Genomic DNA, 22,396 nt, shown 5'->3' with positions numbered 1-22,396 from the left:
GTGTTCACACATTGTCATTATCACCGGCTATAGCAGGTGACAATGATAATATGTGAACAAATTAACAAGTTAAATAGTTAAATGTGTACAAAAAAAAAAAGAAAATTGTCTAAATGTGAACAAAACGAAAACTTAATTAACCTGATAAGTCATTTTCCCAACTTTTAATAACGATTTTATTTTTCATATTTGTTTGTATTATTTTTTCAAACGTTATTTTTAAAATATCCATAATCTCCTAAATAATAATTAAATATTGATCAATTTTAAACTTTATTTTTTAATTAATAAATATGTTTTTGTTTTGAGAAATATTTTATATAGCCTTTTATAATTTTTTTTCTTTTGTTTTTAAGCATATACAATATTTTTAAAGTAAATAGTATCTAACAATAAAATTAAGTAAATTAAATATATAACAATAAATATGGAGGGTCTTTTAAAAAAATAAAAAAAAAATATTACTTAGCAAATAAAAAACAAAAAAAATCTATATAATGTAAATGTTTTAAAATTATTCCAACTTTTTAATACTTTTTAATTAGAAGTTTATAAACTTTTAATTTTCTTAATACAATTTTTTTAAACTAGTATTTAACGAAAATATTTCAAAAAGTTATAAAAAATATTAAATTGTCATACAAAATCTGTAAAAAAACTTTAAAAATGTTGTAAAAGAAAATTTAGAAATAAATGTATGAAACTTATAAAAAAGTTGTATTAAAATATAAAAAAACAAGTTAAAAACTTGTAAGAAAATTTTAAAATATTTATAAAATATTTGGTTTAAAAGCATTTGTATTAAAATTATATGAAAGTATAAAAAAAGTGTAAAAAAAATTATAAGCAAAGTGTAAAACATTATATTAGAAAACCTATACGAAAAAAATATCATAAAAATGTTGTAAGGAATTATAAAAAATCTTAAGAAATTTGAAAAAAAAATTTGTTCACATTTAGACAACTTTTTTTTTGTACACATTTGATCATTTAACTTGTTAAATGTGTTCACATATTACCATTGTCAGCTTCTATAGTAGGTGACAATGATAATATATGAACACATTTAACAAGTTAAATGGTCAAGTGCGTAAAAAAAAGTTACCTAAACGTGAACAAGACGAAAAACTAATTACCTTCGCAAGTCATTTTCCCTGGTGTTCCCATAGCTCCCTCCACCTATATTTTTTCCTTTTCATATCCAATATCCTAATAAGAAAAATGAACATACAATGCTATAATTACATTTTCATCTACTTATTGATTATAGTATCTTATTTTTATTTTTTCCTTGTTACAACAATTTTTTTTTGTTAGAAAGTTTTAACCCAATTATAGCAACGTCTTCAAAATACAAAACGACTTTCACTCTTACAACTTGATAGATCTTTTAATATACAATGCTACAATTTGGGTAGATTTTCAAGGAAGAAATATAATTTTGTTGTAATAGAAAATAACCATGAACCCCTACGGTGCAGAATAAGTCAAAATGATGAAAGTCAAAATTCAACATAACATAAAGAATTTCATGTTTTGTAATGAGACGACAATCCATGGCATGACACGAAACAAAATTAACACGAAATTAGATTTGAATTTGTGTCGAGTGTAAAAAAAAACTCAACTGTGTCGTTTCGTATTAATGCTCAAAATTCGATACAATATTGACATAATTAACATGCGTCTGTCGTTTTTCATGCTTGTCGTGTTTTGTATAATTAATTAAGAATCAAATAAACTAAAGAATTATTATATTTTATTTTTTACGTGTTTGTCGTTTTAATCTTGTTTTAATTGGGTCATTTTTCATGTTAGTAAAGCAAATTACAATATAATGTCATATCGTGTCCATGTTATATAAAACATCATCGTACAATATCAGTTAAAAAAACACAACACAACTGACCGCTTTGTCACTCATACTTTATACTCTTCATTTCTCACTCCACATTTGGCTGCTAAATATTCCATCAGCTCAATATTTGGTTACCATTTCACTCTTTTTCTGTTGAGTCTTTTATCACAAAAGGCTGCCAATAAGATGCTGATTTTACTATAATTTTGGACAATGATTTCGGTTAGCAGCCATATTGGTCTTCTCATGCTACAAGAAACTATGTTGTTGGGTTACTAAAAAGCCTGCTATTGATTGCTATGTTTGGACACAAATGAGCTGTCAAACTCAAATTGTTGCAAAGTGGGCTGCCTTTTGCTGATTTATTTTCTACTTTTGGGCTTATTGAAATGCTCGTTTTGAGATGTGAAAAACCCAGATTAAAATCAGATTGGTTCCTTCTTAATTCTAGCATTAGTCCATTATTTTACCTTGATAGTCATCCATAAGGTCTAAAAACCGAAAATACCAAATTAGTGCTTAACCAGACCTCAAATTAAGATCAACCACCCGATTAATACGGAAATGTTATATAAAATCTATACATTTTAGCATATATCAGCAATGTACTTTGAAAAAGCATCCCAAATAAGTATAACTACCAAAGTACAATGCTTTAAACAGACGAAATGGAGATATGATGCTATAATCAACAAACCAATGAAAGTACAATACTGTAATATACAAATTCAGCAACATGAAGAAATATACATACATTCGTAACATAGCCATAACACATGTCCTCAAAACAGGGAAAAAGATATAAACTATACACGCTTACAAATGTTTTTACTTTTTAAACAATTCTATATAAAACTTGTATGTATAAAACAAAACCATATGAGCACAACAGTAAACATCTGTAGGAATTAAAGAGCCCACTAACCTTGATCATCAAGCTGCTACAACAGAAACAATTTGAGGGACTTTCTCTTCATCAGAAGGCAAGTTGATGTAATGGTGATCAAACCCCTCATCAATCTCAAGTGCCAATTCACCATGCAAAGCCTTGCAGTACATATACAATACAGTGTGGCTAGCAGAGCTCCGAAGGAACATAAGCATCAGGAAGAAGGAACCAAGCATTGGAAACCCTAGAAAGCTCTGGCCACTCGACGCCGGAGGATAAGCAGTGTCCGAAAATAACCACACAAAAAGCCCGCTAAAAATACCAAAATACAACAACAATAAGAATGAAACAGATCTCATCCCTTTAACTAAATACGAGCTCCGAATCAAGGGCGCAAATCCCCATTTCGATTCAGCAACAACGATCACAAAAGCCAAAGACCAATTCAAGTGGAAATAGATTATTATAACGATTAAGGTCGCAACTACGACGACGGAAAAGATCGTGAAGTGAATCGAGTTGTAATCGATTACAAACCCTAAGCTTTGCGCCGACGTAAAAATTACTCCAACAAACAGGAGGAAAGTTAACGAGATTAGAAATAGATAGATGTGAGCTACAATAGCGGTTGTGATGACTGGCAAGATGGATGAGGTTAGGGACTTAAGGGAGGTAAAGAAGTTGACCTGCTTACCTACGAAACCATGGTATGTACTGTAGGAGATCGTGGCTATGGCGCAGAGAGTGGAGAGATAGATGATTAGGATGTAAAGGAGATGAGAACTAACAGCCTTATGATTTTGCGGAAAGTTGTGGAAGAGATCGACGGTGAAGTGGTGGCCGGAGTGGTGGAAGGTAGGAGTGATGATGAGAGAGATGGAGAGAGGGAGGAAGAAGAGAGATAAGGCGAGGAAGTGGGAGTAGTTAGCTCTGATAATCCTCTTTGACGTGGAGAGGACGCCGCTTAGGTTCAGGGTGTGCACCGGTGTTATTTCCATTGAAGCGGCAGATCACGGTCGTTGGTGGTGGTGATGATGGACGAGTGTTTTATCCGGGAAATGAAGATCTTTTGATATTATATAGTAGGTGCAGACAATTACTTCGTATCCATTGGTCATATGACAAATGTTTTGACCGGGTGCAGGACTTTGTCTCTTCTGCAGTTCCACCGTTGTTGCTTCAAAAGGAAAAAAGTTATGAAATTGTGATTACATTTACACTAATTTACATAAATGGTCCCTGTATTATAGTCAAATAGGCAACATGGGTCCAACTATTTTTCTGTTACACCGGTATCCCTGTGGTATAGTGAGTGATATTAGCAGCTTTGGTCCAAAAGCCATATGAAATGAACTTTTTAACCTTTTGTCATTTATTTTAGATTTTCTTTTACTTATTTTATCTCTTTATCACATTTTTTATAATAATTATTATATGAGAATTAAATTAAATTAGAAATATAATCAAAATATAATTAAACACAAAACCTAACCTAACCTCTTCATCATCATGACTACCAGTGTAACAAAAACAAAATTTTTAACCAAAGTTGATTATCTTGCTAAACCATATGGCTATTTATGTCATTTAGGTGTTGTTTGTTTTGAAAGTGGTTAAATGTCTTTTGTCTTTTTCCATGTTTGCGGAAAAAGACATGCACTTGAGAAACGTCTACCCGCCAGAAGGAAAAAGTGCTCAAAAAGTACTTTTGTAGAAAAACAAACGAAGCCTTAGTCTTTTACGGAATTTACGCATATTAGATACGACTATACGAGTTTGCCCTCAAATACTTTGACTATTTTAGTTAGTCTAATTGTTTTCTACATTAATTAATGTAGATGTAGACCTTGTTGTTTGATTAGATTCGTTGGTTTCGGCTTATCTTTAAAAGTTGACAGATAGCGTCTATACGGTTTAAAAAGCTACAATTTTGATCCTTGCTCATGAGAAAAATGCATAAAAAATATTTGTATTTCATCAATGCCGCAAACTGTCCGTCACTGTTTTTGAATTATTTATGAATTAATGATTTTAATAATATTAAATTACAAACGAACATGTTATACACATACGACTTAATTTCAATTGACGAGGAGGAAAATTAATCTAATTTAACTAGAGAAGGCTTTGCTATGTATAACCTAATATATCATTTTTTTTCTTCTTCATTTTAATAGCCTCTTCATCATTTGTATCAAGCTATAGAACGAGGAGGTTGATTTGAGGCGTTGATGTAAGTTAGAAGCTCCATTATCTATCTCCTAGACTCCCAAAAGCCTGGGTAGAAGGTTTTCGAGTTGCCTTAATTTCAATATTTGTGTTTAAATGTTTATAGGAAATGCAATGCAGTCAATCATTTTTTTATTAAGAAATATTAAATGTGGTTTTTTTACACGACAAGAGAAAAAACTGTAATATTTAGGGAGGATATATGAGGAATTAACTCTAGACAAATATACAAACTTGCTTCTTAAAATGCACTCAGAGTTTAAAAATATGATGTTAGAGTTGAAGGAGAACAAAAACAAATAACAATTTACAAATGTTATCTTACTTAGAGCATCAACAATGCATTAAATTTATTAGAGTTTAATGGATAGACACGTCATTAATTTACTTTCTATACAACTCTATATTAATTTTCATACAATGCATTGAATTCTATAAAGTTTAATGAAATACATTTTTAATAGTTAAAGGGTTCTTTTCCATATTGGAAAGTTCAATGGCCATTGAATTTCATATCCATTGAATGCCAACATGGCATCCTACAATGGTAGAGTTTAATCTAGTGAATGTCAATTAGGCATGTCACCTCGTTCAACTCTTCCATTAAATTATGCGGTGCTCCCGTTAAACTATGCATTGTGGATGCTCTTAAGATATAACTGTCATTTATTTTTATCTGGACAACTCGTTCTATAGAAAACAATATTTGTTAATACAACATTTGTTCCATAATACATCATTTACGGTTTACCCATTCGATAAAGAGAAGTTTAATGATACAGAATTAACAACATTCATATATTCGACATTTTACATTCAAGTGAGCTGATCTTCTAAGGATGTTTTTGATATATCCACTGAATATTTAATATATGGACTGTTATATCCTCAATTCATTTGATTATTGTATGGAGTTGATAATATGGGATCCTAACTATTTTTATGTGATTATAATCCTTAACTTATATACCTAATTTTTGTTACCAAAAACACTCGCACGTCGCACGATCAAGCGTTAGAAATCCACGGACGGCACAACGATCTTCTTCGGCAATGCTACTTCCATTCATCTTCAATCGGTAAGCTTCAAAATCACTATTATTAGCCGCTAAACAAATTAACAAAATAAGATGCCAATAGTCAATTGTTATCACTTTCATTCATCTTCAATAATATAGGTTTTAATGGTCAAAAAACAAGTATTGGGTCCCACTGAGACATGTCAATGAGTAAAGTTGCCAAATTTACGTATATTATTTAGGATCTGAGAAGTGGACTTGGTGGCTTAACCAATTAAGCACTTAATGGTGAGATTGGGCTGTTGTGGAGTACATTGGGCGTGCCTAGCTCGTATGCAAAGCGTACTGGCCAAGGGTGGCGTATGTCAGGCGTAGTCAGCAGCTTTTGACTTTCATTGATTTTTGTGATTTGGGCCATATTTGGACTATTAGTGTTTTGGGCCTTGTTGGGCCACTAGCCTTTTTGACTTTGGGCCAAGTGAGGGAAAGGTAAAATGGACTTTTATCCTGGGTATTGGACAAATAAACTAGATTCTCGGTTATGGTTTAAGGCCTAATTATTTATTGCAATTTTATTTGATTGGTTAGTGCGAGGATTCTCCGGTTCAACATTCCGAGCATCGTTTTGACTGTCAGCAGACTAAGGTGAGTCTCCTCCTAGTGTTTGGCGGGTCGAAGGCACCAATGCCGACCCATGATTTATTATGATTAGGATGCTAGTTGTCTGTGTGACTCTTGCATGTGTAGTATGTAATATGTATACCGGGCAGGACCCGATGCCAAGCAGGGCCTGATGAATGTACCGGGCGGAGCCTGATGTATGTATGTGTGTATGATATGTATGGTATGTGGTACTTTGGGGAACTCACTAAGCTTTGTCCTTACGGTTTATGTTTAAAATGTTTTCAGGTACTTCTGGTTCGAAAGGGAAGGGCCCAACGTGACTACACCGCATCCACTTATTTTTCCGCACTTTGTGATTTTGGGATTGTACTCTGATAATTATTTTACTCTGATATACTTTTAACTTTAAAATGGATTAAAGATGTTTATGATTGACTTAAAAATGAAAGTTTTACCTTATAATTATTGGGGCGTTTCAAACAAAAGGGTGTGATTGGTTGCCACCATTTCTTAAAGCAAGACTAGAAAGGAAAACCAACATAGATGAAACGACTCTAGATCATCACCATGTCTCTTCTTTAATACCACCACGTACAAATCGATCCAACTGATAAGGTTGAGTGTGGGGAAAAACCAACACAAAAACTCCGGAGAAGAAGTTAAATAGAGGAAAGAGATTGAAGCAAAACTAAAACCGAAATAACTTCAATCAATTTCTCCAACGTTCCTTCCTTTTAAAGGATGTTCTGATGAAGAGTGGAGACAAGAGATTCAATAAAAAGTTGTTAAGTGAGTCTAGTTTTTGTATATTTATTTTTTAGTATGGAAACATGAGTCGTAATAAATATTACCATTATTTGGTAAATAGTTTTTCAAATACAATCAATCGGTAATTATATTTTCCATGGATGCCATATTTTGGTTAAAAACTATGTAAAGAAGGATATATAATCTAGGAGGATATTTCTCTCTCTTCATTATCTAAAATTAAAGATCCAAGGATATAATAGTCTATATATTAAGTGGAATACAAAATATGTGCCTAAGGTACATATAAAGAAACAATAATTATAGTAGTAATGATAAAAAATATTACCATAATTAAATATCATAAATATTAATAATAAATAACATTCTTTATAATTAATGTATTTTATATTTGGGGAAATTACTAATCTAGCCTAAAACACTAATTACCTATCTAAAAATAGCAAAAAAAACATATTAGCCAAAAGTAGCCCACGAAATAATAGATTGGTCAGGGTTGACTACAATCAACGGTAGAAAACTACTTTTTCGTGTCAATGAGCTACTGTTTTCTGGGCTGTCTACTCTTTCGCGGCCCATTGGCTGATAGTATATAATGTATAATTTTTCAGATTATGTTATTTTGACTATTGTTTCTTGGTTTTACCGACTTTTTTTTCTCTCAATGGAGCACCCAAACAACAAGGTACGTCCATTTTTTTATCAAAATTTTACCGTATTGTTGATTAGGAGTAATTTTTGTATATTGGGATAACTTAAAAAAAAACGAAAAAAAATATTAAAACCGTAGGTTTCATACGAAACCTACGGCGTATAAGTGCACAATGCACAAATTGTGCAGTGTGGACTTGTACACCATAAGTTTCGTATGAAACCTACGGTTTTATTTTATTTTATTTTTTTTTAAAATTTGTTGTAACCTCGTAAGCCATCATATATATATGTTATGATTTCATAATTTTTTTTTCAAAAAACTTAAATAAAATTAACGAAACCGTAAGTTTTTTGGTGGCTAAGAGGAAACCGTAGGTTTCCAAAAAACCTACGGTTTTACAAGTTTAAAATGAATTTTTTTTTTAATATTTATCACGAAACAGTATACCATTTGGTGAAACACTAGCCAACTTTAATTACACTACAAGAAAAAGGGGTATCAGAGACTGACATAATCAGTCTCTGATGATCAATAATTAGTCTTTAATGAGAATCAGGGACTGATTTAGCTAGTCCCCAGCTAGTCCCCGAAACCTAGTCCTAGATAGTGGATTTTTTATGTATCTAGGACTGAAAATTAGTCCCTAATATATCAAAGTATCAAAGACAGAAGATCTGTCCTTAAAACCATCTTATTCAGTCTCTAACGTGTTTTCTTTGAATCCTAACTTTTATATCATATTAGTCCCTAATACTATCTTTTAGGGACGTAATATCAGTCTTTCATGCTATATCATTCAGTCTCCAATACTTTCACTCAAATCCCGGATACTATCTTTCGAGGACTAAATATTAGTTTTTAATACTATCATGTTTAGTCTCCAATGTCTTTTTCTTCGAGGCCCCGTTAAATCACATTAGGCTTTAATAACAAAAAACGACACACAATTTACGTATCATAATGTTAAGTGTTTTAAAAAAAATATAGTTATTTGCTTTTCATAAATTTACTAATTTTCAAGTTAAATGACAATTAATGTCTTATAATACAAAATAACATATCATACACAAAAAAAAGACAATCCGTTTCACAATTTATAGTATGTCAACTATAAAAAATTATCCAATGCTAAATAAATGTAATACATTAACTATTTCATCATATCATATTAATTCCCCTAACAAAACAACATATCCAATTAAGACATGTTCAGACCCATTTACCTAACACAAATGAACTAGTTGAAACACGAGACTCAATCAATCCTCTTCTGGTAATGTACTCAACTAGATGTATGGTTCACCTGGTGTTGTGGTTCTTTTTTCTGTAACTATCATCTAACGATTGCCAATTGTGAGAAATCGTCAATTGTGAGAAAGTTCCTGAAACAGATTATGGCATTGTACTTTATACGCCAAATTCTAAAAATCTATCTAGTTGGATGGAATGAAATGACAAAATGAATGGAATGGAAAAGGTAATGGAACGAGAGATTGCATTCCATGATCTGTTGGCATGTAGGAATGGAAAAGATTATTTTAATTCAAGCCCTACTCTATAGATTATTTTAGTTATAAATAATGAAAATTTATTTACATAATAAATAAATAAACATATTAAAGGCTCATTAAAACCCAAATAAGTTGTAATAAAAATTATATTTATTTAGCTATTTAGAAAAAATGATATTTAGTTAAACATAATGAATAATAGGATTTGTGCTATTAAGAACTACAAAAATAAATATGGGTTATATTGCAATTTTATATTCCATTTCCTGATGGATTAAGAAAAAACATGCTAAGGGATGAAATTAATTGTCAATCCAATTCCATTGAGGAAAACACACAAATTATTGTTAATTCAATGGAATCAACCATGGCATTCCCTCCCTGATTCCATCATGCCAACAACTATCTATAAAAGTACAAAAACCATGTCATTCCTTTGTTCGCATACCTGAATCTCCCTTCAGGTTGTGATACAGTGAGGTGCATCCATTGATCTGGTAGTAATTTTGCCAACCCAAAAATCAGAAATCTACAATACCGTTAAAAACTTTAATGTTAGTAAAATCAGCAATCACTAAAAATAAAATATTTTCGTAAGAAAACAACTAACAAAAAGCATAGTCTAAACCTTCTTAATTTTATTGGATTACCTTAGGTTCAAAATGCTATGAAATCAAAATATTAGATGCCTTAATTGCGTATGAATAATCCTTCGTTGACAACCCTCATGAAGATACAAAAGACTTGAAGCAACACCTACGGATGGAGGCATCAATTGCTAGTGATGAAGGAAGATGCACAGAGACTGAGATGAAGGAAACATGGCTGATGGCTTCTTTCTTGGACCAAGACCAATGCTAAAAAGTAATATCATTCATTTACCTACACCATTTTATCAGAAAACAGATAAGAACTTGTAGCAGGAAGTCTATACCTTCTCCTCCATATCTGAAACATTTTTGGCCATAAAAAATATAGAAAAATGTTTTTACACCCGTTGGGCATGGAAATCAACTACAATAAAGTTGTCTTAATTAACTTTAGTAGTAATTCGTGAAGGGGTTTTTGTATATACCCTCTATAACAATACATTTAAATCTAAAATTCTTAAAAAGAAACAAAAAGTGGAACTACCATTCAATAATTAAAGTTCGAAATATGAGCAAGAGCAAATTGGTATTGTTTCCTATCTTAGACCATCTGATCCAAAACCTAAAATACTATATTTACCTTGTTTGGAACATCAACATTGACATCTTTAGAAGTTGTTAACTCGGCTACTTGCTCGCTTTCTATCATCAGAAATGCAATTTGGGTATAGTAGAAATTATGATATGTATGTATACAAGAGATTATGATCAGATGTGTTATCTTGTATAATCCTTGTTTATACTTACTTGATATAACATGTTCCTCCAGTTCAGTTAATCATTGTTCCACTCGAGCCTACAATTTTAACCAAAAAGAAAAAAAGAAAACAAGTGAGGCGTTTTGGATTTGACATTGTTGATGATTAATAGGCTTGCTGAAACCTAACCTGCTGAAGGAGAAACAGGGCTAATTGGTAAAAATTGCTTCAAATATTCATTTTTAAGTAGAGGAATAAGTAAATAAATGAATTAATTATGCTATGGTTGTAACTTTCGTACCTTCCATCATAAGCAGTCTAAGATTTGAAGTCCCACATGTAGAAAGTCTCTCACCTCTGTCACTTGGTGTTAGTCTACGTATTAGATTGATAAATCAAAAATCAAAAAACATATATGTATTTGTATATACAGGAAGAGAGAGAGAGAGAGAGAGAGAGAGAGAGAGAGAGAGAGAGAGAATCCTTTTTCGACGAACGAGAAGTTCAAAGAACATATTTTGCAAGCGATTGAAATGCAAAAAAATACAAATAACTTCAAATATCTGGTCGCATAGAATCACCTGCATCAAATCGAAATTGAGGGACTCTAATTTGTTGATTTCATAAGACAACTCTGAAATGGGAGATAGAACCCTAAATCACTTTCTAGGTTTTGAAATAGTGGATTCGAGTAGAGGAGGTACTGATTAATTTAACATCTAGGGTTATTATAAAATAGCCAAGCCAAAATCAAAAGAAACTAAATAGATGGGAAGATCAAAGTCTTTTAACAATTGCAATTGCCGACTCATGGTGTATCATCCCAAATCCTCTTATTTTCCTTCTCCATACCCACCACTTTCCCGTATCTAAAAGGATTTTCCTTTAAAACATTATGCAAATTATGAAAACAAGAATCGAAAAGGGAAAATAGAGGACCGATGGAAGACTAGAAAACATTTCACATACAATTTGGAGCCGAGTAGAGACATAGAATCCTGCCAATGTAGTAGACAAAGGAGAAGGGCGTAAGAGCGAATACCAGGGGATGGTTTAAGAGTCGACGCAACCAAGGAGGAGAGCGGGAACTGATTTTTGTGATTAAAAGTTTGGCTCTTTAAAAGTTTCCCTCTATACAGTTTTGGCTCTTTAAAAGTTTGGAACATACACGATATAGAGCGGAGGTTTTAAAAATTTGGATATAAAAAGATTTGTTATTTTTTTTCGTTTGCATCCTAAAGTAACATTTTTAGAGTAAATTACACACATGGCCCCTGTAGTTTGACTAAATTCACATAAATGTATAATTACACAATGCATAAGGATCTTTGAACTTTTGTTTGTAATTAAAATATAAAACATAAACGTATAAGTCTAAAATATATACAATTCAGCTTATAAATTGAGTGGATTGGTGAAGCAACTTCATCTTCCCCTCTGGAACTCATCGATAATCTCCGTCGGTTCTGCCTCCAATATTTTGACAACGCCTCCGTTTATCAAAACTTATCTTTCATTGTCTCTCTCTTTCTTGCTCGATTTTGTTTTGGCAAATTTTTAGTTTTGTTTTGATTTAAAAACGAAAATGATTTTAGTTTTCAAGTTTTTTCATGAGTGCTAGTTTTTTCAATAGAGCTTAATGAGTTTCCCTCAAAAGTCAAATTTGACGCTAGACTATTTCAGACTAGAATTATTCCCCAATATGTTTCCCTCAAAACCTAAACCGACGCAAAAAAAAATAGGGACTAAATTGTAGTCTTGGATATGTTTGGTCGGTCTCTAATGATACACGCATTAAAATCAGTCTTAAGTGATATATGAGACTAATTCATCGATCCTAGATAGATGGTACCTAATACTGATTAAGTAGTCTCTGATGATTTTACTCCAAATTCAAAAGTGGTTATTATATCCAAGACTAAACTTCAGTCCTTAATAAGTTTCTTTCAAAATAATATTCATGATTGATTCGTTAGTCTCTTATTTATGGAATCTATCACTAAATAATCAGTCTTAGATATTAAAATTCAGTCAGTTATAAGTGTTTATTCAAATGTCAAATAGTATATATCTATTAGAAACTGGAATTCGGTCTTTAAAAAGATTCTCATCCAAATGAAAAATTGGTGCAATTGTATCAATGACTAAAATCCAGTCCCTAGTAAGTTGCATACACAATGCAAACTAGCACAAGTCTATCAGGGACTGAAATTCAGTCCCACATAAATTCTCCTCAAAAGTCAAAGTTGGTGCTAGACTATTCGAGACTGAAATTCAGTCCCCGGTGTGTTTCCCACCAAACCTAAATCGACACAAACATATTAGGGACTGAATTTTAGTTTCAAATAAGTTTGATTAGTTTCTAATAACTCACACATTAAAATCAGTCCTAGATTGTATCCGAGACTAATTTATCAGTCTCAGATACATAGTATCCAAGACTGATTAACCAGTCTCTAATATTTTAGTCACAGAAGCCCCTTTTTCTTGTAGTGTTACCTACGGGTTTGTGAGCTATTTTGAGATAATTCATATTTTTTTGCTAAAAATAGTTAATTACTTCCTTAGTTAGGTTAGATTAGTAATTGCCCATTTATATTTAATTATGGTAATGTTACACATCTACTCTAATAAATGAAGGTTTTTTTGCTACATGTCACACTCTCATTCAATTTGTCAAATGTCATTTTGTGGTTATTTTGAATTAATTTTTTTCCACATGTTATTTTATGAGTTTTTTTTATTTTAATAAATTCCACATAATACTTTAATGTAATAATTACAATAAATGTAGTAATAAATGAATATCAATATCATTAATGGACTTAACTTATTATTTTAAAATTCCCAAATTAAAGCTCATTAGTTTATTTATTTAAATTTAAATGAAAAATCAATTTTAATAATTCATTATTTTTCTTATTTTCTTATAAATCCAAAGTTTTTAAATATTTAGACTTTTATATTTAATTTTTTTAATTAACCCATGTAATACATGAGTCTTACACCTAGTCCCTATTCTAATAAAAGAATAGTTTTATTCTCTTTTTGACATGTGTCACCATATTAGACCTCATAATTAATGCATATTTTATTTTTCTTTTGTCATGTGTCACCATATTATATCTCTTAAGTAATGCATGCCACTTGTCAACTTATTGATTCTCCATTTTAAATTTCAAATTTTAAATTTCCCATTTTAATTACGTTAAATTAATAACATTAGGATAAAAATTAAAATAAAATTAATAAAAATTATAAAGTGATATAGTTTTAAATATTTATTTAAATCAATGATTATAATTTTATATAACTAAAAAAATTTCTTAATTAATAATTTATTTAAAATAAGTGATTAATAATTTTGAGTTTTTACTACTAAAGTTTAATTAATTTTGTAAACGTAGTTCCCAAGAGTTATAAACTAGTAGTTAATATTTATCATGTTTAGAAAAATCAGTTCCCTACATTCATATATACCCGAAACTTTATAAAGAAAGTTCTATACTTCTATTACATAAATGAGACCATTAAAAGAAAGTACAATCGTATCACTATGATTGTAACTCAGTCATAAATGATAAATTCATTGCAATAATGCTAATAAATATAGAAATTTTACAAGTCAAGATGTACTTTTTACAGAATTCTACATCAATTACACAAATTTCTAGACTTGTATGTTAAAAAACAAAACAATATAAACACAGTAAACATCTACATGTAAAAAAAACAACCCGCTAACCTTCATCATCAAGCTTCCACAACAGTAACAACATGAATGACCTTCTCATCATCAACAGGCAAGTTGATGTAATCAAACCCTTCTGCAACCTCTAGAGCGAATTCACCATGGAAAGACTTGCAGTGCATATACAATACAGCGTTGGCAGCAGTGCTTGCAAGCAAACACATCATCAAGAAGAAGGAACCAAGAATTGGTATGAAGATAGAGTTCTGATGATCATACAAAGGCTTCGAAGACACCAATGCCAGAAGCCCATTCCCGATCAAATAATACAACAACAATGACAATGAAACCGATCTCATCCCCTTCACTAAATACCAGCTTCGCCTCAACGCTGCAAACCCCCATTTTGATTCGGAAACAACCACCATTAAAGCCAAACACCAATTCATTTGGAAGTAGATTAGTATTCCGATTAACATCGCACCTAAGGCGATGGAAACCCACATGAAGGAAGTCCAGTTGAAATCGTATACAAACCCTAGGCTTTTCCCCAACATAACAATTGCTCCAACAGACAGGAGGAAAGCTAGGGAGATTAAAAATAGGAGTATCTGAGCTACAATGGCGGTTGAAACGAGTGGGAAGAAGTTGAAGATTAGGGACTTGAGGGCGGCGAAGTAATTCACCGGTTTACCTATGAGAACATTGTATGTACTGTAGGAGATCGTACCTATGGCGCATAGGGCGAGGAGATATACGATTAGGATGTAAAGGAGCTGAAAAATTATAATGTTTTGATAATTTGTCGGAAGCTTGTGGGAGAGGTCGGTGGTGAAGTGGCCGGAGAGATGAGGGTTGACAGTAGGGGTGAAGACGATGGAGATTGAGAGAGGGAGGAAGAAGAGGGCTAAGGCGAAGAAGTGCCAGTAGTTAGATTTCAGGATCCTCTGCAACTCGGAGAGTACGCCGCAGAGGTTAACGGTGTTCACCGGTGTCATTTCCATGGAAGCGGCAGATGACGATGGTGGGGGCGGCTGTAGTAGAGGTATATACACATCGATAATAATGTCTTTTCGTTATATTTAAGGTGCTCGTATCCAGTAGTTGTCTGCCACGTGGTATGTTGACCTGTATTCAATCGAATGTGGGTCCGTTGTGTGTTGGAATATTGATCTCGCGCATTGAATATTGGACTTTTCTATGGTTTAAATAAGAATAAAAAGAAGAAAACAGGTTGTTGTCAATGGCAACTATTTGAATTCGCAGGTGTAAGAAATTGTCTATGAATCGATCTCAATCCTTGAAAAGGTCATGAAAGAAAGACGATGAAATGGAAATTTCTTTGGCATCATATGTATGTAGGGTTTAGATCGTTATCTGGAAAGAAAATTATTGTTTTTTTTTTTTCCCTTTAAGTTTTCAATTTTAAAGTTTAAACCAACCACACTTCTTTGTAATTTTACATTTTTTGTCCAAATTTTAGTTCAATTAAATTTAGAAATTTGTTTTTCTACAACTGTTTGAGACGCTTTTATAATTTTTTACACCTTTTTTAAAGATTGTTTTCTTAATTTATTACAGGTTTTTTTAATTCTTTTATAACATCTTTTAAATTGTTTTTACAACTTTTTTTAATATTTCATACAATTTTTTTGATAACTTTCATACAACTCTTTGAAAAAAAATACAATATTTATAAACCGTTTCATAGATTTTTTTTCTAACTTTTTATTCTTTTCATAACATTTTAAAACAATTCCTTTAAAATAAATTGTATGAAAATGTAAATAAAGTTTAAAAAAATGTACAAAAAGTTTAAGAAGTTTTATTGACTATTTGTTATGGAACATTCTGCAATAAGTCTACGTGAAACGTTGTAACAAAGTTTTAATACAACATTACAAATTTGTTTTTTAAACTTATTTACATTTTCATACGAGTTGTATGAAGGCTATAAAAATAGTTTTAAAACATTTTGTAAAAGAATTTAAAAATGCCTGTAAAGGTTTAAGAAAAAAATCATTAAAAAGGTTGTAAAAAATTATTAAAAAAGTCCTAAAAAAGTTTTAGAAAAAAAAAACTTGTAAATTAACCTAAATTTTGGGATAAATTTGTAAATTGTTTGAACCAAATTAGTAATAATATTTAAAATTTGATATAAAAATGTAAAATTAAAACAATAAGACATATTCAATCTAAGATAATATGTAAAGATATATAAAACATGAACTAGTTATCCGTTTAAATCATAAGATACTTTTGTTGTCTACTTAATAAAGACAAGCACAATAGTTTCTTTCACAAAATGATCTACCCGATCTAAACTCTATGTATTTATAATCATATAACGTGATTTGAGAATTTATTTTATTTTAATAAATGTTTTAAAAAGTTGCTATTGTTAATATTTGTTGTTAATTTTTTAATTATTGATATTACTTCAGTGTTATAAAATAATTTATATCATGTTTGCTTTTTCAAAAAATAAATAAATAATAACAGATATTTTATTAGAATTCATGAGCATGAAGCTTAAAATACCCAAGGACGAGGGGGAGATAGAGATACCTTAATTAACGATATTTGTAAAAGTAAATTATCTATATAACTAGGCTTGATTGTTTGAACAGATGATATAGGCCCTTAATAAATTGGTCCACATATTAGTATAAAAAATACACTACCAATAACTCAAAATTAAAGGTGCTTATAGACCAAAGTAAGGTAAAAGTTCGTTAAACTAACTTCCTAAAGTGATCAGATATGGGGATGAACACATTATGGATGTGTTGGAAAATTGGTGTTAACCGATTTATAAAAAATGGGTTTTTCTTATTTTTTTAATACGTCCAAAATGGATTTATATGAATGAGAAATTAATCCTTAAAGTAATGATGTTTGAAGAAGTAAATAAAAGAGTTTAATGGTTGGAAGAAATAAAAAAAAAGTCTAGGGACCTTTCTTGCAAATATTTCTTTCTTTCGTAACTGAAATTGTAATTAATATTATATTTTAATTACATATTAAACACACATTAATCTTGTGATTAATAGAGGTGTTTACATGGGAGGTTATAGAATGTGTGGTATAAATACCACTACTCTACAACCATCTTAATACACCAAAATAATGCAAGAAAACTCTTTTATTCCCCACTTCATCTTCTTTTTTTTCTAGCTATATTAAGGATATAATCTAACCTATTGAGGGTTCGGGTGGTCTAGAAGAACCACTTCAAACTGGTGTATCTTGGGAAACAAACACTTGGTAGTGGGCGAATTTGTTTTAAGGATAATGTGTTAAACACATGCCTCAGTTTTTCTATTTTCTTGTTTGTTTTCGTACATTACCGGAATATTATTCCTACAATCTTAAAACAAATTCGGTTGTATGAAACGAACTACAAATTGGAAGCAATTTTACTTGCATTTTTTTTCTTTTTGATATTATACGATTTTCATAGGAGAAAAAAGGGAAAATTTTGTGATTTTGAAGCATATTTGCTCATTAAGTCATTAAGACATGTATTTGTAATTACGTATCTAATTTTCCATCTTTGGTACTGATTCTTTTAAGTACCTAATGATTTAAGAAGCTAGCTTAACTCAAAAACACAATTTACGTTTTGCTGTGAAATGCTCTAATCTGTCCTAATCTTTGAAAAATCATAACTTAGTCATGGATACTCTTTTTTTGTTGAAACCAATTCTCAAAGTTTGGTATATGAGTCTACTTCGTTTCATTAGTTTTGGCCGAAAGCTGTAAACAACTCTAACTAGGGTGAAAAATACGATTTTCACTGACTGGTTAGATTTTAACAGCTATGATACACAGTTTTGTAAAATTCATAATAAATTGTAGAAAAATCGTGTGCACTTGTGCAAGTAGTCCTTGAAAATCTAAGAGACAGGGCTACAAGATTATGAAATTAGATTTCCGTTTTGACTGGTTAAAGTGGGGCTAAAGAAGTCTTGAACAGACTGCATTGTTTTGTGAAAAATAAAAAGACTTTGTTTAGCCAAAAACGACTTCAGTTTTATGTAAAACAGCTTTGGAAATCAGAAAACATCTTGGTTTTACTTAAAAACATCACATTTTAAATATTTTTGTTGAAATTAAACATCATATTGTCTGATATTATAATTTATGCATCATTTTTTTGCTTGAGAAATCAAGTTTTAGAATTTCTGTATCAGAAATCAAGTTTCATAATTTTTCAAATATAGATTTTTAATAATGTTGAATTTTGCCCAAGCAAGAGGCAAACATATTTTCTAGAAATTAGAATTCTAAACATTTATATTTAGTGTATAAATGATTTCAGAAATGTCACCATCCAAAATGGAATGATTTCCAAAGTAAACTTTATGGATGTTAACTTCATTGAGTGATGGATTGATATGGGTATTGCACGCCATGTGTGCTCAAAGAGGGAGTGACTCAAGAATTATAAGGTTGTCCAATTTAAGGCATAAATTTATTCTTGAAATTGTGATTCTAAACACTTAAATTTGGTGTTTATAACATTTCAGAAATGGTATCACATAGAAAAGAGTTAAACACTTAATGATGTGTTGTATGTTTCACTGATTAGGAAGAACTTAGTGGTTGGATGGTTGTTGAACAAATGTGGATTTTGTTTGGTGTTTGAGTCCAATAAGTTTGTACTAACCTAAAAAAGTATGTTTGTAGGCAAGGTCTATGAGGATGGTGGAATGTTTAAATTCCATATATTGGCTAATGAGCCTAATATCAATGAGTTGGATAACTCTTTCGCTTACTTGCTTAAATTTCTAATGTGTGACATGCTAGATTTGGACATGTTAATAATGTGTGACATGCTAGATTAATTCACACAAATGTGTGTGATATAAAGTTGAATCCATATAACGGTGATATAAGTACTTTACCACTTTTATTGACGAATTCGTTAAACTTTGATATGTTAATTTACTTAAAAGTAAAGATGTACAAGTTTAAACTGTACAAAAGTGAGGTTGAGAATCATCTCAACAAAAAGAGTGATTGTAGAGGTGAATATGCATCACCATTTGAGGAATTTTTTGCATGTCATGGTATTAAACATGAGCTTAAGGCACCTTATTCACCATAACAAATGGCATCACTGAGAGGAAACATCATATCTTAAATGAAATGATGAATGCCATGTTGTTGCTTATGTTTTGGGTTGCCACACTCAATGTGGGGGGAAGTTGTGTTGTCAACTAATTACCTTTTAAATAAGGTACCCCAAAAGGCAACGGGAAAAAAAATACCACCTAAGTTATGGTCGGGTACAAAATCATTTTACAAATACATTTGAATGTGGAGGTGTCTCGCAAAGGGTGTTATACCTAACTCAATGGTTGTAAGGATTGGACACTAGATTGTTAGTTGCATATTTATTGGTTATGCACAAAACAATAGTGTTTATTGTTTTCTTGTACACTAATGGAATCAACAAATGCATCATACTTTGAAAATGTGTTTCCATGTCTTGACAAGTGCTCCAAAACAATTGGGCATAAAGAATACTCTCATGAAGAAGAAATGGAGGAATAAATAAATCATGATGGAGTAAATGGGGACAAGTGAGAAATCATTTGGAGATGATTTATGCATGTATATGGTTGAAAGAGAGCCTCAAACTTTCAAAAAGGAAATCACTTCCTTTGACAGATCTCAATGAAAAGAGGCAATTAAAGTGAAATGGAGTCTATCTTGTCAAATCACACATGAGAACTAGTGGATATACCTCTAGTATGTAAACCACTATGTTATAAATGGACTTTCAAGAGAAAAATGAAAACAGATAGATACAAATAATATGAGAATCGGTTAGAACATAATGGTCTATGATTTTAATAGAAATATATATATACCGATTCTTTGTTTAGAAATTTAGAATCAAATGATACTTCTATACTCCAAGAAGCTATTTCCACTAAATACAATAATATTGGTTGGAATTCATCAAAATAAGATAAAGGTTTTGATGAATATTAAGATACTCAACATGAAGTTGAAAGGACTATGAATGGAAATATGAGTATTCTAAATTTGGAATCATGTGGTCGTTTCTTAGAAGATCATATTGGATTAATTTGTAAAAATTAATAATGGTTCTCTCGGTTGAACTATTAAGCTTGAGAAATTATCGTGGTTTAGTGGATTTTCAAATGAGAAGTAAGAGCTGATGACATATTTGAAATACATGTTTGGATTACAAACATAAGAATGTCTTGATTAATTTCATTTGTATGCTCTTATAACTATATGTGGTTTAACTTCTCAAAATTTGGAAGCATATCATTCTGATATGAAACTAAAACTTCTAAACATAGATTTAGAAGTATAAATCTACAAGGAGTTATCTTACCCGATGGAAAGTAATAAATTGTGTGAGTAGTAAAGTTATTATGTGATTAAAGCAACCTTTGGAATAACGAGTATCAAAAGTTTGGATATGTCACTCAACATCAATAGATGTGATGAAATAGATCCATATAAATGGCACTTTAAAGTGCTATTCTATTTTATGACATAGTAGGATCCTTGAGAGAGGATGCCTAAAGAATTTTACAAGTAGATGGTTAAAGCAAGAAATTGCATGGAAAAATGCGATATTTGCAAGGAAACTCATGTATGGAATATTCATAATTACATCTGGCCAATGTTATTGTGAATTCACAAATACATGTAGTACATATGCTTATCGTATTATGTTGACACAATTATGCATATTCAATAGTGGTAACTATGGTGTAAAAGTAACCATATTGATAATGGTCAACATTTTTTGGAAAATATAGGAGAACAAATTTGCAAGTTTATCCAATGATAGGTAATGAAACTAAAGGGTTTTGTAAGTTCTTAGGAGACGTCCCATGATAAGCCAATATCTCCTATATGTGTACATGGTGAGTCTAGACATATTTTTCAAAGACATAACACCATTCAACAATGACTCTCAAGATGAATTATCTTTAATGACTACATAAAGTCAAAATAAGATTACGGATCCGTTAACAAAATGCTTGGAATGAGAGGTCGTTATGAGGAATGGGACTAAAACCCATACATTAATAGGTTATTGCGAAGGAAAACCCAACCTAGTTGATTGGAGATCCCAAGATCTAGGTTCAATGGGACAACCTACTTGCATATAACATTTGTGAATCACTGTGGGGGTTAACCCCAACCCATTCCTAAAACAAATAGTGATGCAGGTTAAGCTTATAGCTTATAGTCATGGATGATAAATTGGAAATCAACACGAATTAGCTTTTAATGATTATTGTAGAATCACCTATGTGAGAGAGAAGCGGGGTCGCTTCAAAAGGAATTGTATGGGTACATTCCTAAGAGCTCTTACAGAACCAGGCAAGTGTCCATGACCATAACGGACACATCAATGAGAACCTGACTAGGTCAGGGAGAATCATGTGAGACACATTAATTATTTACACAAACGGCAGAACAATTCAAAGACATCGAGTATACTGGTCTGTTAGTAAAATAAATATGTATCTTAAGGGAAGGTTCAAAGGGTAACACCTACCTATCCTATGCATGATTCAACTGTTGGATTTTATCTAGGTAGCTTGGAAATGCTTGATCAATTTTCATTCATGTGGGGGATTGTTGGAAAATTAGTGTTAACCAATTTATAAAAAATGGGTTTTTCCCATTTTTTTTAACACGTCCAAAATGGATTTATATGAATGAGAAATTAATCCTTAAAGTAAGGATGTTTGAAGAAGTAAATAAAAGAGTTTAATGGTTGGGAGAAAGAAAAGAAAAG

At 31.1% G+C, this 22,396-nt stretch overlaps 1 protein-coding gene across 1 annotated transcript; it reads right to left on the bottom strand.

The window, feature by feature from the left end:
- Nucleotides 1–14,654: 14,654 nt before the first annotated feature.
- Nucleotides 14,655–15,596, bottom strand: LOC145130553 (uncharacterized). Its single transcript, XM_079065333.1, has one exon. The coding sequence runs from the start codon at nt 15,594–15,596 to the stop codon at nt 14,655–14,657; it is 942 nt and encodes a 313-aa protein (XP_078921459.1).
- Nucleotides 15,597–22,396: the final 6,800 nt, after the last annotated feature.

This window comes from Lactuca virosa, chromosome 8 (assembly GCF_052849685.1).
Source record: "Lactuca virosa cultivar CGN04683 chromosome 8, Lactuca_virosa_CGN04683_v6, whole genome shotgun sequence".
NCBI lineage: Eukaryota > Viridiplantae > Streptophyta > Magnoliopsida > Asterales > Asteraceae > Lactuca > Lactuca virosa.
The sequence above is the reverse complement of the archived record's forward strand: the minus strand, read 5'-3'. Positions and strand labels throughout refer to the sequence as shown.

What these genes read in the sequence shown, in the direction of transcription:
- LOC145130553 (XM_079065333.1), bottom strand. Translation starts at nt 15,596, where the DNA reads ATGGAAATGACACCGGTGAACACCGTTAACCTCTGCGGCGTACTCTCC.